The sequence below is a fragment of the Cavia porcellus genome, unplaced genomic scaffold, assembly GCF_034190915.1.
Source record: "Cavia porcellus strain 051 isolate PalLab524CR breed Dunkin Hartley unplaced genomic scaffold, mCavPor4.1 scaffold_14, whole genome shotgun sequence".
Lineage (NCBI taxonomy): Eukaryota > Metazoa > Chordata > Mammalia > Rodentia > Caviidae > Cavia > Cavia porcellus.
This window is the reverse complement of record NW_026947497.1, coordinates 44,480,226-44,497,174: the sequence shown is the minus strand read 5'-3', so window position 1 is coordinate 44,497,174 and position 16,949 is coordinate 44,480,226. Positions and strand designations below refer to the sequence as shown.

The 16,949-nt window shown below is 41.8% G+C and overlaps 1 protein-coding gene across 5 annotated transcripts in view; it reads left to right on the top strand.

The window, feature by feature from the left end:
- The window catches only part of Sh3d19 (SH3 domain containing 19), a 189,257-nt gene extending 179,584 nt beyond the window's left edge, over positions 1–9,673 (top strand). For all 5 annotated transcript variants that reach the window (XM_063260841.1, XM_063260839.1, XM_063260840.1 and 2 more), the window contains 5 exons: positions 1,356–1,558; positions 2,060–2,112; positions 3,050–3,236; positions 3,778–3,875; positions 7,463–9,673. In XM_063260841.1, the coding sequence (XP_063116911.1) occupies positions 1,356–1,558; positions 2,060–2,112; positions 3,050–3,236; positions 3,778–3,875; positions 7,463–7,579 (658 nt within the window). In that variant the 3' untranslated portion in view covers positions 7,580–9,673. The remainder of the gene's footprint in view (positions 1–1,355; positions 1,559–2,059; positions 2,113–3,049; positions 3,237–3,777; positions 3,876–7,462) is intronic.
- Positions 9,674–16,949: the final 7,276 nt, after the last annotated feature.

Here is a 16,949-nt window from a genome sequence, read left to right as displayed (position 1 = left end):
CCATTGACCTAACTTAAACCAGGATATGATTGGGTCTGGGACCAACTTCGTCTCTTCAGTCAGTTGTTTTGTCTCTGGCTTCTTGCTATTGAGACTTGCTTTGTGAAGTCTCAAAAGTTTGGTATTAAATCATATCTTCTAGAAATAGAATTTCATCTCTGCTTTTATATTCAGTCAAAATTGTAGCTCACTAAAGGATTGTTCCAAGAGTCAGAAGCAATGCTGTTTTGTATTGTGTTGTATCTTGTGTTTTGTTTTTTGTGTGTGTGAAATGGTATCACTGTGTATCCCAGACTGGCCTTGCACTCCCTGCATCCTCCTTCCTCAGCCTCCCAAATGCTAGGATTATAGGCATGTGCTACTACATCCAGCAGAAGCAAAGCCTTTTTTATTAAAGAAGATCCTGAAATCAAACCTGGGTGTGGTGGCCCATGCCTGTAATCCCACCTCTGGGGAGACTGAGGCAGGAGGATCACCATAAATTTGAGGCCAGCCTAAGATACATAGTGAGTTCATAAAGGGGTATGGGGAGGGATCATTTTGTAAAGCAAAAGAGTTAGGTAGAAGATTTTGTGCTTTGACCAGCAAGTTTCTGTTTCCATGCTGCCTTCTCCTCTTGGATAAAGCCATTTTCCTACACTTCTGGCTCACTGGTTGGTGCAGCACATACTGTGCCTCTCCTCTGCAAAGCTGAGTCCCTAGTGGCTGCCCTGATGCTTGGTTGGAGGAGGTTGCTGTCAGCTCTCCTAAACCAATGTGCTTGTGACTGAAAGTGTTCAGAGTGGCCCCTGGACACAAATCCATAGCATCTGGAGAGATTTGGTAAATCTCCAAAGGAAAGTAAACAGGATTGAAAGAAGTGACAGTGTGGGCTGGCCAAGGTTGTGTGCTCTGTGCCCTTGAGCTTTTCTCAGGGAATGGGTCACTTAAAAAGAAAGCCCTGTCATTTACACGTGTCACTCCTTTGTGGGAAATTTTTATATTATCCAAGTATACCTTGTTTCATTGTACACTCAGAAAAAAATATTTATTGAAAGACCAGAGGAAGGTTTTAAAACATTTTTAAAAATTAGTACTAGGAAGCACTCATTCTATTTTATGGAGTGAAGTGTTACTAAAGTTTTTTATTGTATGTGTGTATGTATGTCTTTTTGGATATCAGGAATTGAACTGAGAACCTCACACTTGCCTGGCAGGCATTACTCCAGTGAGCTGTATCCCTGCCCCAGTGTTGCCAAACTTGGGAACTGAAAATAAAGCCAATTAAAATGGTTGTGTGTGTGTGTGTGTGTGTGTGTGTGTGTGTGTGTGTGTGTGTATTCTTTAGTTTAACCATGAATATATTTTTTGTCCAGAGACCTAAGATGTGTTGCTCGGTTTGAATACATTGGAGATCAGAAGGATGAATTAAGTTTCTCAGAGGGAGAAATAATTTTGCTTAAAGAGTATGTGAATGAGGAATGGGCCAGAGGAGAACTTGGAGACAGAACTGGGATCTTTCCCCTTAACTTTGTGGAGCTTGTTGAGGATCACCCCACCTCTGGGGTGGATGTTTTAAGTGAGTATAGAGAGTATGGTTTTTGTTGTGTCTTTTTTTTTTTTTTTTTGTCTTTTTTGTCTTTTTCCTTTTTATCGGTACCAGGGATCGAACTCACAACTGCCTGCTTGCAAGGCAGGCGCTGAGCTAAATCCCTAGCCCCTTTTGTTGTGTCTTAATTAAGTAAATCAATAATATGGTGATGTTTATACTGCATAATCACATTGCTATGTTTTTTAAGGTAAAGGAAAAATTATTTCAACTGGTTACTTGTACAGGTAGTCATTACTGTGGTTCTCTTCCAAAGAGCTGGATTTGTTGTTTTGAATAATTAGCACCAGCTTCATATAAGAAATGGCAAGGCCTCCAAACAGAAAGGGGCTGTAGAGTTTAATTGATTAACTAGTGTGTCCTGGGGAGAGGGGTGCATAAGAAAGCATGGTGCAGTCAGTCTGGAACCATGCATTCACCCCACTTCACGGTCTTTTCCTCTGACACTATGACTTTTCTGTTTTAATGTAGGCACAAAGGTACCACTGAAAACTAAAAAAGAGGATTCTGACTCAGATTCTCAGGTAGGCTGCTTGGGTAGATAACTGTAGAGACAGCTAGGTTTAAACTCTGGGAAGAATATTAAAATTATACCAAAAGATATTTGGAATGTTCAGAAATATATTAAGAAGTAGGGAGAAAAACTGCTTATGCCGTTGTGAAGCTAGGCGGTGGTAGACTTGGGTCCAGAACCTTTGCTTACTGGACCCAAAGCCTTTGTTCTTACTGCTATCCTCCACTACCTAATTGGACTTTTCCCCTTTTTTTTAATTCATGCTGGGCAGTGGGCCCTTCAGCCCCTGCTGGAGCTTCTTTAGTGTCGGTTCCCATTCCACGTGGCAGAGACGCCTCTCAGAGAGCAGCCCTTCCTCTGATATATTCTGGATGCAAGCGTTCTTACTGCAGCGGCGCTCCATTTGAGCAGCCCACCACACGTGGGTGGTAATCCTCACTGTCCCTCATAAAATTGAAAGTGTGAATTTTTTTAAAAGTGTGAATTATTAAAGTCTAAACTAAGAAATCTGATTATCTCTGAATCAAGATGTGGGAATTAACAGACTGTCCTCTGATCCTCCCCAATTTACATGAATAGCCTCCCTGAAAATTACTTTGTCAGAATTTTTTCAGTGTCATAAATGCTGTGTGTATTTGATGCTTTAAAAAATTTTTAATTCATATCATAGAATACATGAAAGAAAGTTTTTGGTTAAGCATTATATTTATATATCCCTTAAAAACAACAAGGCTACTAATTATGTTACACTTATCATCTAAACTTACATTTTAAGGAAAAAGTTATTGGAAACGTATTCCTGAAACTTGATAGCGACATAAAGTACTAGGTAATTTAAAGAAGAATTAAGGCTTTGAAATCTTGTAACTCCCTAGCTAGATATTTCTAAAGCTTTGTACAGCTCAGAAGAAAACCTCATTTCTTACCAGACTGTGACCTCGTAACAGGATAACAGCCTTTCTGGAGAATGGTGCAAAGCTCTTCACAGCTTCACAGCCGAGACCAGTGATGACTTATCCTTCAGGAGGGGAGACCGGATCCTGATCCTTGAGCGGCTGGACTCCGACTGGTACCGTGGCCGACTGCATGACAGGGAGGGGACCTTCCCAGCGGTGTTTGTGCAGCCCTGCCCAGGTAGGACAGCCCTGGGGCACAGCTTCTAACCAGGAAGGGAGCCTAGCATCTCTCTTCTTTCAGCTACACACAGCTTGTGCTCCTGCATTAGAAGGAACCAATTCATAAAGTTAGGCAGGGCCAGGGATTTTGCTCAGTGGTGCTGCACCTGCCTGGCAAGCGCAATGTCCTCAGTTAATTCCTGGTACCCAAAAAAATATGTAACATTAGGCAAACTTCATTCATATACTACTTCCTTAGAGTTACGGAAAGAACAGTAAAATACCTTAACTAAATAACAGCCAATTTTGTCTACTGTTTTTGTATCTTATGCTTTGTTAAAGTTACAGAAAGAAAAGTAAAATACCCTCACTAAATTTTTATATCTAAATTTTTGATACTAAATTTTGTATTTTATTTTCTACTAAGAGAATATCCTTATTTCACAAGTTAAATAATCTCAAAATTAAAAATGATGCTCTGAGGGTGATAAGGGGTTTCTTAAAATACTTGATCAGTGATATACTTCTTTCAATATATTTGGATTTTGGTGTCTTTACAGCTGAGGTGAAAAAGATGTCTGCCATAACCCTGAAAGGGAGAAAGGCCAAAGCCTTGTATGATTTCCACGGGGAGAATGAAGATGAGCTCTCCTTCAAGGTCAGAACATGCATCTTCTCATATCCATATTAAGCACTAGAAATTTTTAAATGTCTCCGTGGGCGGGAAGAATATGTGGGTGAAATATCAGTTTTTACCTCAGAATGAAGAGACCTCAAACCCTAATTGTAAGGCAAGGCAGTGGGAAAAGTGAATGAGGCAAACAGGGCTGATATGTTACATGACCAGCCAGGCATTTAGGAACTCCAAGACACCCTTGGCTTAACAGTCCACAGTCCTCGGAGTAATTTCTTGTTCCTTAGCTTTGTACCCGGTGATGTGCGAGCCTTGGTTTCCCAGGAATCTGGGCATTCTCACCCTGATAAGAGGTGATACTTCCATAGCCCTCACTGGGTGCCGCTGCTGTTTGCCAGTGGAGCACTAAGCCTCCTAAGATTTATATTCTCATCCACAAAAGCACTGACAAGGCCGGGTATTATCCCAGATTCAAGAGAGTGAGCAGGAAGATCAACATGAGTTCAAGGCCAGTCTGGGCTACATAGCAAGACCTGTCTGAAAAAGCACTGACCAGAGGGACCATTAGGGAAATAGTCCTCAAAGGTTGAACTACTTTACAAGGTTAGGAGTTTTTTGGTTGGTTTTGTTGTTATTGTTTACCAGGGATTGAACTCACAACCATCTGTTTGCCAGGCAGGCACTTACAACCACTGGGTTTTATACCAAATCCCTGGCCCTGTATTTTTTTGTTTTTTAAGAAGTCTAACATATAATCCAAGTCTTACTGCACCAACAAAGTGCCTCCTGAGAAAGCTACCTGGTTCCATGGGTTCATCTGCAGTTGAGCCACAGCCAGAAGAGAGCATTCAGGGCACTGCTGGGGGCCTTACTGTGCCCAGGGCAGTTCAGCAGGCCTGTCTGAGACGGTGTCAGCAGGGCAGGGTGATCTGAGAGGAGCAGCTGGGGGGCCACAGCCCAGAGAAGGAGAAGGGCACTGTAGTGCTTGCTGGCCTGCAGGGTGGGGCAGGCTGAGGTGTGTCCTATCCTGAGAGCGCTCACCTTTCAGTATTAAAATGTCATTTCTGTTATGGAAAACTACAAATGATAGATAGTTCTTATACCCTAACTTTGTAGAATTAAGTCAGTAACCGTATATTCTTTTCCTGAAAGAAACAAAAAAATTCTTGATCCTTTTAACATCTGAAAGTTGGAAAGCTTTTGCCTTCATCCTTTTCAGTCTTGAGTGTCAGTGGCTGAAAACTTATTCTTCACATACACATAAAATGGTACTGCAACTGAAACATCTGAATGCAAACTTTATGGATGTTATTTTGGTCTTTCAGTTATATCTGGTTAAAAAAAAACAGAATTCTCAGGCCCTCTAGAAAGCCGGCTATCTTCACTTCCCAGACACAGACGCTAAGGTTCCTATGAAGATTTTTTGTTTTTGTTTCTGTTTTTGCATCATTGGGCCTTGAACCCAGGATCTTCACGCTGAGCGACCTCCTCATTCCTTCTTTTTTTTTTTTTTTTTTTTCTTTTTTCTTTTTTCTTTTTTCTTTTTATTGGTACCGGGGATCGAACTCACAACTGCCTGCTTGCAAGGCAGGTACTTATGCCGCTGAGCTAAATCCCCAGCCCCCCTCATCCCTTCTTAAAAAAAACTTTATTGTGAGACAGGATCTCACTAAGTCATTAAACTGCCCTGTATTCCCAATCCTTCTTCCTCAGCATCTCAAAATACTCGGGATGACAGGGATGCACCACCGCACCTTGCTTCTAAAATCTTTTTGTTAAAGGACTCTGCCCAGGTTTCAGTAGTATTGGTCATTAATATTTTATTATCCACAGAATGCCATAGGTAGAACTTCATTTTAGAAATAATGCTAGCCTCTGAAAAGTGAGCTGGTACATGGGCATGGACAGAACTAAGGAAACTAACTTGAATCATCCACTGTGTTATAATTTAGGTACGTACTTTTAACAGAAACCTGGAGTAGCTAGTTTATACATCTTAACAGAGTTAATTAGTGACATGTGATAACGTTTCCTTTCTGTTATCCATAAAGTCTAAATCTAATCCATTTTTTCCAGAGAGCAGTGTACTAGGGCTGCAGATAAAGTCTCTTTACAGATATTTTTCAGAGTAAGCAGGATCATCTTGCAGCATTATAAATCCTAAATCCAGATTGTATGGAAATGATGGGAAAACCACAAAGAACAAACCAGTAGCTGGGCACAGTGGCACACCCCTGTAATCCCAACTACTCAGAAGACCGAGGTAGGAGAATCATCTGTTGAGGGACCACAGAAACACAGTCCTTCAATGAACACAATGAGGATAAATCGGTATTCTGAGGCAGGGTGAGCCTCTTTAAGATAGGAAAAATACAAACTTGATACAGACACCAGGGACGCGTGGAATAAGCCAAATGGCAGAGGAGAAATACCAGGATGTGTGAGAAACCATACAAAGCACATTATCCTCAGGACTGCGATCAAAAGCAAGTGTCATGAGAGCCTGTCACAGTAAATAGGTCCACATAGCCCAAGAGACAGGAATACAAGTCCTGTACTCACACAAGTCTTGAAGCCTGGTTATACCACTCACTATACATGGAGCACTGGCAAAGTTAAGAAATCAGTTTCCTTTTCTTTAAGAGTTCTAAATGCATCCCTGAAATGAGGGTGGAAACAGTAACACCCACTAGGACTGCGGTGCTGTTGAATGTGAAGTGCATGAAGTAGGATGCCACACGTCAAGGCATCCACGCCTCGCTCAGCCATTGCAAGATGTCCTTACTGATGCCCTGAAGGTGGTCAGCGCCGCACTCTCGCCTCCCTGCCAGTCTGCCTTCCTGCCTAGAAAGAGGCCTTTACGCACTGTTTCCTTAGCTCTGTCTGGCACAAAATAAGTGCTCAGTAAATACCTGTTAGAGGAAAGAGAGACAGTGTGTGGGGCAGGGCTGCCATCGTTATTTATTAAAAGGGGAGTTTAGGAGTCATAAATTTGGAAAGTATCAACTATAAGCAGGAAAATAAAATGCAGCAAAACTGACAGTCATGATTGTTTCTTTGTTTGCTGGTACTGGGAATTGAACTCAGGGCCTTCACAATGAGCTATATACCCAGTCCTCTTTTTTTTCTTTTCTTTTTTTTTTTAATTTTAAGATGGCCATGCTGGGCTATTTGGGATCCTCCTGTCTCAGCCTCCCAGAATGCCGGGACTATAGGTGTGCCCAGTGGGAATGGGGTTGAAAAAGAGAAGCATACAAGCAAATGGTATCATCAGGTTTGGATATTCTTGCTGGTATACATTGGTTCACAAACTTAATTCTTTCCAGACTCTGGTCACAAACAGAACTGGATAAGAACTGAATGAAATTTCCCCATAAGGCCAACAGTGAATCTACTCATTGAAATTTGAGTCTGTTTTCTTCTAGTTGGGTTTGCAACCAGAATCAGTTTGTGAACCAAGGTACCACTATGTCATTTAATTCTCTCTGCAACTCATGATAAATGAGTTATTTACAGAGAAGGGTATTCACACTGTTCCAGGTAGGTTTGTCACCATGCTTATAATACTCAACAGAAACCAATAATTATTCCCAACTCCTGTCTTCCCACAGGCTGGAGATACAATATCAGAGCTGGAATCTGTAGATGACGACTGGATGAGTGGAGAGCTAATGGGAAAATCTGGGATATTTCCCAAAAACTACATTCAGTTCCTGCAAGTCAGCTAAAGGTGAAGCTTGACTGTTCCTTGGCACAAGAACTCACTTGATCAACTCTGACTATCAGATATGTTTTTGCACTATTTTTTAAAACAGAAATATATAAGGTATACATGGTACAGTAGAATTTTCTGAAAGCAGAAAACTTGTAGATTTTGTGATCTGCTTTCGCTCACAGAAGAAAGGTGCACATGGAAAGCCATGAGCTAGGATCTGCCATGGGAGGTGTCTGGCAGGCTTAGGGAGCTGAGAGGCCTGGCCCTGGGGAGGAGAGGGCTTCGCGGCAGCCTGGGGAGGCTCACAAACAGAAACTGTACATGGATGTCTGTTTTAATCAGCTCAAGTGAATTAACCACGGTTTTTCATTTTTTACATTAGTTTAAAAAGAAGCTATTTGACATTCTACATGCTGTAACTATCAGACATGTTTGGTAATCTAAATTTCATTTTTGATGCTCAGATTAATTCTAACAGCTTGAGCACATTAGCCTTAGTGCCAGCACAGATCCTCGCTTTGGGAGGGTAGTAGATGAAGCAGTGGGAGCGTCTGAAAGCATGTGGTGAAATCTGCTGACACTTGCCAGCTGCTCCTGTCTTACTGTTCGCTAGTCACCCGAGGATTTGAAGGGGTCAGACTTCAACATACCAGCCAGGCATGATGGCACACACCTATAATCCCAGTAATTGGGAGGCTGAGACAGGAGGATTGTTGCAAGTTTTGAAACCAGCCTGAACTACATAGCAAGACCCTGTCTCCAAAAGAAAAAAAAAAATGTGTTGTATCTCGCTTAGTGGAAACAACCAAAACCATCCCTGAAATGCCTTGCTAATACAACTAACTCTTCCACATATGTGCTGTACTTCTTTCTTTCCTCAGTGTATACTTCACATTAACAGCACATTTTCTGACCAATCATTCCTTTGACGATTACTGGTACCCAAAGGAAAATTCATTTTCTTTGCATTACCCCAGTAATATATAAGCATTATGTCTTGTTAGAGTAGTATACTGTAAATTATATATAATATCATAGAATACAAAGGAACTGTTAAAACAGTTAAGTTGGGAAACTGTTAAGAAAGCTCCTTTCTTTGCAGTGTAATTAGAGAGGAAAATAGTTGAAGAGGACCAATGACTGGTACTTTCCCCAGCTCGTGTCTGCATGATTTTTAGAGTAAACAAAAACTACTTTCCTGCCATCCATTGTTACACATTCCAAGCTTAAGATAAAGGTGGTTCTTTGATTGACTAAATCAATTACAGTTTATGGGCTCAAGCCAAAAAGGTTGAAGACAATCTTCCACACAGATCAATGGAATGAAATTTCATTGGAATTGTCAGATATGTAGCCAACAATGTTCATGACTTTCTTCTGTTTTCAAGAAGAGTTTCATATGCTGGACCATTTTTTTTAGCTTTTGTTGTTTTTCCCCCATCATCCATAAAGCTGGGCAAAAAGTGATTCTAGCATTAGTAAACACCATGCGGAGTTCTGTAAGGAAGCAGTACTCTGTCTCTCCGTGACTGAAGCTCATCTCCAGGTGTGTGGCTGCACTGGAGCTGTGTTGGCTGTGTTTGAGTGAAGAAAAGAGTATAAAGAAAGTCCTTGTCAAATTTCTCTCAAAAGTAACTTCGTGAGAATTGGATGAGTTAAAGCATTATCCAAACCAAATGCCCATTTGCCGCAGGTTGTACATCAACAGGAAGTGGCAAAAGTATGGAACTTATATCTTTGCCTGTGTAGTTGTAACATCCTATATTGAAGATTCTGAAAACCTGTCTTTACTAGAGAAAAATCCCTCTTAAATGTTGGCCTTCTGTAAGCAGAATAAGTGCAATAGTTATAAATCTATTCGACACTTAACTGAACCAAACTTCAAGTCCCTTTCTGAGACTAGACTGAATTTTTTTGAGTGTAGGGCTGGTATCTTTCATGCCTTTATATCTCCAGTCCTCTGTGCTATACTAGATGGGTGGATAGGTGGGTGGATGACTTCACGTTTAGCAATACTTGCTTGGATTTAATCAATGTTATTCCTCATTAATTTGTTGACAAAGGCCTATATTGAAATAAAATTCAGTTACCATATTGTTTCACTCTGTCACGCTGATTTTTGGTTGTCATTTATTTTCAGCTGGTAGAAAGCACAAACGTAGCCAGTGGGCTTTGATAGGTACTTATTTGTGTATTAAGTTTGAGAGAAGACACTAGGTTTAAAGAGAAACATAATTTTAAGTCCATTGAAGCTCTTAGATAAGAAAGTCATTGTATTTCCTTTGAAGAATTACACGTGAAAATTGATGATGTTCATCACAGCCTTCTTAAATTGTATCTCTCTGAATCTTTTTTACTTGTTAAAACTGGAGACACCATCATTAGATGGTATGTATTATTAGGACACTAATGTATATTTCTTTAAAAGGTGTCCTTTATATGCTGGAGAGGTAATGTAATATATCTGCTATTGTGCTCATAGAAATCACAAGTCTGGAAATCAGACTGCAACGTACAGAGTGAGAGAAATCAATATATTTATCAATTTATTAGAATTAACATTTGAAAAAACACTTTTCCTTAAAGTTATAAATCAGCAGTTTTGTTTTTGTTTTTTATTTTTTGGGTTTTTTTTTTGGTTTTTTTCGTTTTTGTCAGTACCAGGGATTGAACTCACAACTGCCTGCTTTGCAAGGCAGGTGCTTGTGCCGCTGAGCTAAATCCCCAGCCCCTAAATCAGCAGTTTTAACAGTCATTGGTCAGCTCTTACTCAGTGTCTTGCACTTAGACATATGCAGCTTACTTAGGGAAAATAATGATGAATATTTGGATCAAGTGGATCTGTGGCCGGGGATAGTGGCACAAGCATATGGGCCCAGCACTCAGGAGGCTGAGGCAGGAGGCTTGTTGCAAGTTTGAGGCCAGCCTGGGCTACATAATGAGTTCAAGGCCAGCCTGGACTAGGCAATTGTATCCTGTCTTAAAAGAAAGTTAAGTGGTACTGTTCACTTTGGTGTGGTCATTAACAATTTACTCCCTTCACTTAAAAGGCATATATACCACACAACTCATGATTCCGTACTGTTTTGAGGGCCACTGAATGATTGTTAGGCAGTGAGGATTTTTTTTCCTCCCCAGAAGTTGATAAATCATGTAACCTCTACCTTTTCCTTCATGAGGCTTAGGTGGAACACCACCACCATCTAAGGGCACCTCAGTGAACTGCAAGCTGTTTCCGCACTCCACAGAGGAGCTTTTGGATACCAGCGCTCACCCTGCCCAGCACAGCTTAGTTACTGACAAAACCTACAGAAAAACCCAGCTCTCCTGATCCTGGCACAGTACTCCACCCTTTTTTGTGCTAAAGAAATGCATTTCTCTTAACAGCTAGCCAACGATATCTCAAGGACCTGTAAAAGTTGCAATTTGTCTTACAGAGTGAAGGCTCTGAACGTTTCTCTTTCTAGACAGGGTCCCATCAGCTTCTGTGTTTCACGTGTAAGATATACACTGCTGTTGCTTAGAAATTCAGGGCACATTTGCCCACCCTGGGCTTTCTTCCTGGTAAGCAGGGGTCATAAAAGAAATCCTAATTATGTGTATACTGTTAATTGTTTATCTTTAAATATTGATTCTTTCTCTCTTTTTTAATTTTTATTTATTTATTTTTTTATTTTGAGAGGGGTACATAAATTTCCAAGCTAGATTTGAATTTGTGATCTTCCTGTCTCAACCTCCCAGAGTGCTGGGATTATAGGTGTGTATCACCATACCCAGTTTATCTAACAGAAATTGACCAATAATCTTAATATCAAAATATTGGACTATGTTTATTCATTGTTAAATAGAAAGGATAGGCTAGGTACACTGACACATGCATTTAGTTCTAGCTACTCAGGAGGCTGAAGCAGGAAGATCCTTTGGGCCCAGGAGTTCTAGGCCAGCCTGGGCAATATAGTGAGACCATTCTGTCTGATAACAAAAACTACATTTATTTCTCCAGTAGTGTTGAAGTACTTTACTGTATAGATTAATGAGTCCCCCAACAGTATTCTCCAGCCACCCAAATGGCAACAGCTGATGCTGTTACTTCCTTGACTGGGCATGATACCATAGTCCTATTATCACACCTCAGGAGCTGACACAGGAAGATCGCACACTCAAAGCCATCCTGTGCAATACAGCAATTATTACTTTCCAAAGGCTTCAGAGCATTCGGTGACCCTCTAGCCTAAGTCTGTACCAGGGAAGAAGGGTGTGCCCCTCTTTAGATGAGTGAAAATGTCGGCACTTAAAAAGTCAATGCACGGGTTTATTTGCCATTTGTATTTCTTCATCTGAGAATTGTGTGTTTATCTCAGATGCCTTTTTTTTTCCTCCTCTGAGATACTGGGAATCAAACTCCTGACCTTGCATTTTCCAAGCAGGCTTTTATGCTACTGAGCTATATCCCAGCCACCAGATGCCTGTCTTTGGATTGGCGGGGAGACTGATTTTTTTTTTTTTTTCAGTTCTTTGTATGTCCAAGATAGAAATCTTTTGTCTGAGGAACTGTTGGCAAAAATAAGAACAGATAACACTCTTAGAGTTTGATCAATTTTACATGTCTGTATCATAATCTGAGCAACTTTTTTGAAAGATAATATGCAATATAACAACCATTGTTAAATTCCTATCATCTTGTTTTGAAAAGTCTATATTATCGTTTTAGATTTTTGTCGTCTCTGTTTTTCTTTTTTTTTTTTTTTTTTTTTTTTTTTCTCTCTCTCTTTAAGAAAAGTCAAACAGTGAGTGACATGAGTCACCTACTTCTTCTGCAGGTACAGCGCACCCTGGGGGCAGATCAATGTGGAGAATGGAGAGATGTGTGCCCTCTGGGCTTTGTTAGGCCCTGAGAAGGCCCTAGTGGGCACCACAGCAAAGGGTTGGGGTGCAGTTGGAGATTGGGGCCGTGAAAGGCTGGGCCTGTGGTGCTGTCCCTTCAGCTGCCTGCTGGATGACTTGGTGTCTCTCGATCATGCTTGACTTGTTGACACAGAAGAGAGTTTTGTGACAAGAATGAGTAGCATGAGACCACATAAGAATCAGAATGGGATATGGTGGTGTACGCCTGTAATCCCAGCACTCAGGAAACGAAGGCAGGAGAATTGCCTCACATTCGAGGATAGCCTGGAATACATAGCAAGACCTTGTCTTGAAAGAAAAGAAAGAGAAACACTAAGCACTTCATAGGAGATGAGGACTAGGATCTCATCAGACTGGGACTGCAGGGGAAAACTTTACACACTGACTCTGCCCACAGAGCTGGCAGCCAGAGAGCTGGGCCAGTGTCCAGCTGCAGAGAGCGAGATCCCTCTCGGGATTTGGCAGCAAACATCACCCAACAAGCCCTCGATCAGGACACTCACAGCTAAATCTGTCACATAATCCTGGAAGCACCATCTAGGCCGCTGAGCTAAGCTCTACACCAGCCCCGCAACAGCACTGAAGAGCAGAAGCCACGCCAGGCAGCGAGTGTGTGTGCCACTCCAATCCAGGCCTGGGCGGGGCAGAGGGCCAAGTGCACTGCAGAAAGCTGCCATAGCGGACAGACCCTGGAGGGCCACAAGCCGGGTACCCAGGGCCTTGCTGAAAGGCAGGTGAGCTACCAGTGGCCCGGGCTGTACCCCTGAGTGCCCACTGTCTGAATTGAATCAAACTACACCAAATGCACAGATAATGAGTAGATCCTATGAGGTCTGACGGTTACGTATTCACATAACCGTCCATGAGTACAGAGAATGTTTCTGTCACCCTAGGAAGGTCCTTTACATCTTTCCGGCGAGTCTCCGAATCTCATCTACACACCCACACACTCACAGAGACCGGTGGTTCCGATTTCTGTTCTCATGGGTTAGTTTTGCTTGTTCTTAAACTTCATAAAAATGCAATCATCTAGTGTTTACTCTTCTGGCTTTTGCTCAGCATCAGAATGAACACAAAGTGAACACAAAACTCAGCTGTTAGAATTTTGCTGTAACTTTCAAAATTCACTCGTGTTGTCGAGTCAGTTCATTGCCTTTTACTGAGTGTTATTTCATCATACCAATACTATAGTTTATTGATTCTCCTATTAGGCTTTTTAGTGGATACAGCATTTTACTCTTTTTTTTTTTTTTAAAGCCAGTCAAATTTAGCAGTGGGGGGGGTGTACCAACTTTAGTGACACTAATATTAATAAATTCTGATAACCCACTGCCATCGGACCAGCCAGCATTTTACTCTTTGTAGATAAATAACTGGGATCATTATCTCAGATGCCAGCACAATGGTGCATCCCAGAAGTGGTACTTCTGTTCATGAACTTAGTTTGTTCTATGGTCTGGAAAAGATGGCCACATTTGTGTTTGTGCAGGAAAGATGGCTGAGGTCATATCTGTCACCTGATGCAGAGTTTGCAAACAAAAACAAAATTTTATAAATGCTTGTTTGTGAACCAAGTTGTCTGCACACAAAAGTATTTGTGAACCAAGATGCCACTGTACATGGGAGACAAAGGCAGAAGCTTTGTAGGACCCAGAATTCAGGGCCACCTGGGTGACCGTGATATCTTGTCTATTTAAACTAAAATAATAGGGGCCAGGTTTGTTTGTTTGTTTGGTACTGGGGATCGAACTCAAAACCGCGTACTTGCAAGGCAGGCCCTTTGGGCCAGGGGTTTAACTCAGTGGCATAAGTGCCTGCTTAGCAAACAAGAGGTCATGAGTTCGATCCCTGGCACCAAAAAAACCTAAAATAATATTTAGGAGATATAATCAGCATCGAACAAATCACTCATTGATGCAGCTGGATATTTGGCAAAATTACTAAAATTTGGAGATGTGATAATGGGTTGCGCTTGCTTCCTTTTAGAGTCCTGTTGGGCTGGGGATGAAGGTCAGCAGCACAGCACCTTCCTGGCAAGCTGAAGGCCTTGAGTTCAATTTCTGATACCAAAAAACAAATAGTCATGTTAGTGATCACTATAGTTTGGGGTCTGAAGTATCCCCCAATAGTGCGTGTGTTAGAGGCTCAGTTCCCAGCCTGTGGCACTCTTAGGAGCTGGTGGAACCCTTAGGGGAGTCAGGTCACTGGGTGGGGAGGCTGCCCCTTCCTGTCATTTGGTGGCCTGCTTTCCATGGCCAGGCCTCCTTCACATGTCCCCACCATGGTGCTCTAAACGTAACAGGGCTAAGATACCACCTGTGAGAGCGTGAGCCAAAATCAGCCTTTCCTCCATGTAGGCTTGATCGTCCCCAGTATTTCCATCATCGTGATAGGAATCTGAAGCTGGCTAACAGATATGTGCTGAAGTATCAGAGTGCATGCTCTGATGATCAGACTCAGTGCAGACTAACTGCAAGGAGAAAGCATCAAGAATTGCACCGTGCTTTATTATGTGTATTTGTTGGTATGGAAAATTGAGCCCAGCGTCTTCACACTGAGCTGCATCCTTAGCCCTTTGTTTTTTTCCTGAGACAGAGTCTTGCCAATTTTCCAGTCTGAGTTTGAACTCACTCTGCCCCAGTTGTATGTTAAAAGTTGCCCAACCAGCTTCTTGCATGCTGGCAGAAGATGGGCTGCTTGATCAGAAAAAAAAAACAAACTGTTACTTAAAGCAAAATTAATCTCTGAGTTTTGTGTTCATCTGTCTCCATTTCCCAGTCCTGTGAGTCCCAAGGTGACACAAAGGGCCCATTAGGAAGTGGGTGGTGTTCCAGGAGAGCAACATCAAAATCACAACAAGAGGAAGCGAGCCTGCTTTCTTCTTGGAGGAGACATTACATCATCCTCCAGGTTGCTCACAGGATGCCAAGACAGGCCTGAGAAATGGCCCAGGCAAAGAGCCATCAAGGGACTGTATTCTTGCCGTTGTTCAGGAAGGTATTATATGATTTCTGTGTGTTTATTAAGTAATCTATTTTGCCATTGATTTCCAATTTAATTGCACTATAGTCTGATAATATGCATGAAATAATCTCAGTTCCTTTGCATTTACTTAATTGGGTATGGTGGTATTGGTGGTATTTGGTGCAGATAGATAGATGAGGGGGTTGTCTTTTTTTTTTTTTTTTTTTTTGTACCAGGGATCGAACTCACAACTGCACACTTGCAGGGCAGGTGCTTATGCCCCTGAGCTAAATCCCCAGATGGTCTCTAGCTCTCAACAGTCTTCCTGCCTCAGCCTCCCAAGAGCTGCAGTTACAGATGTGCATATATATTTATGTTATTTCTTCTTGGATCGTTGCCTCTACAAGGATGTAGTGATCTTCTTTGTCTCTTAAATCAGTCTTAGCTTGAAATCCATGTTACAGTTTGTGTCTGGATGTTCCCCTTAAGGCCTCATGTAGTCATGGAGGCAGGCTTCTAGAATTTGTGATTGCTTTCATAGTCCAAAGCTGGGATTCTGGGTGTGAGTGGTACACCCATCCTAGTGTGCCTAACCTACATACAGTATAAGGGACAGAAGGAGGTTTTGCTTTATTCTTCTCCCTTTTTGCTCTTGTTGGTTTTACTGTTTTCTGCTCCCATGAACTGTTACCCTCTGCCATGTGCCACTGCTTTGGATCCAACTGATTATGGACTGAAACCTCCACAAACTGTGAGCTAAATAAATCTTTCCTTCCCTAATTTTTGGCATCAGGTATTTTGTCTCAGCAACAAGAGAAAAGGTACTAAGACAGAATTTGGGGTGGGTTATTGCTGTAACTGTACCTGACCGTGTGGTTCAAAAATGGCTTAGAAATGGCTTGTGGGAAGAGTTTGGGAAAGTTGAGATGTTACCTGAAAGAGTAGCAATGGAGCACCTTAGACTGTTCTGTATGGGAGATTCTGGTCAGAGCTCAGAAGACCAGAAGGCTGTTAGAAATCCTGCTGGTAAAGACCAGACTCAGGAGGTTTCTTCTGGAAAACAAGACTGCATTGTTTTTGGAGTCCAGATGATGTGTGTTATGGCTTGGCAAAAAGCTTGTCTGCATTTTGCTCAAGTCCAGAGACTTTGCCTGAGACAAAGATTAAGGGCAGTGGACTAATTAATCTGGCAGAAGAAATTTCAGACAGTTGAATGTTGAGGCTGTGGCATGGCTACTATTGGGTGCTTTTAGCCTGATTTATGTTGCAAATCAAGAGCAAAGAGCCCAGCAGGATGATTTAAAATGTTATGTTTGGCCAGAAAGGAAGCTCCAGTAAAGTTGTAGACTATAAAGATAGAGCTGAGGAGATCTCAGTTGCTGAGAAGGGCCAGGAAAATAGAAACGGTAGCCTGTGAGCATCACAAGAAGTAGCAAGTCTCTACCTTTTGTAGCCTCAAAACTGCAAAAGTGAAAGGCTTTGCTTTGAAGAGAAAGCCCATCATGTTTCAGAAT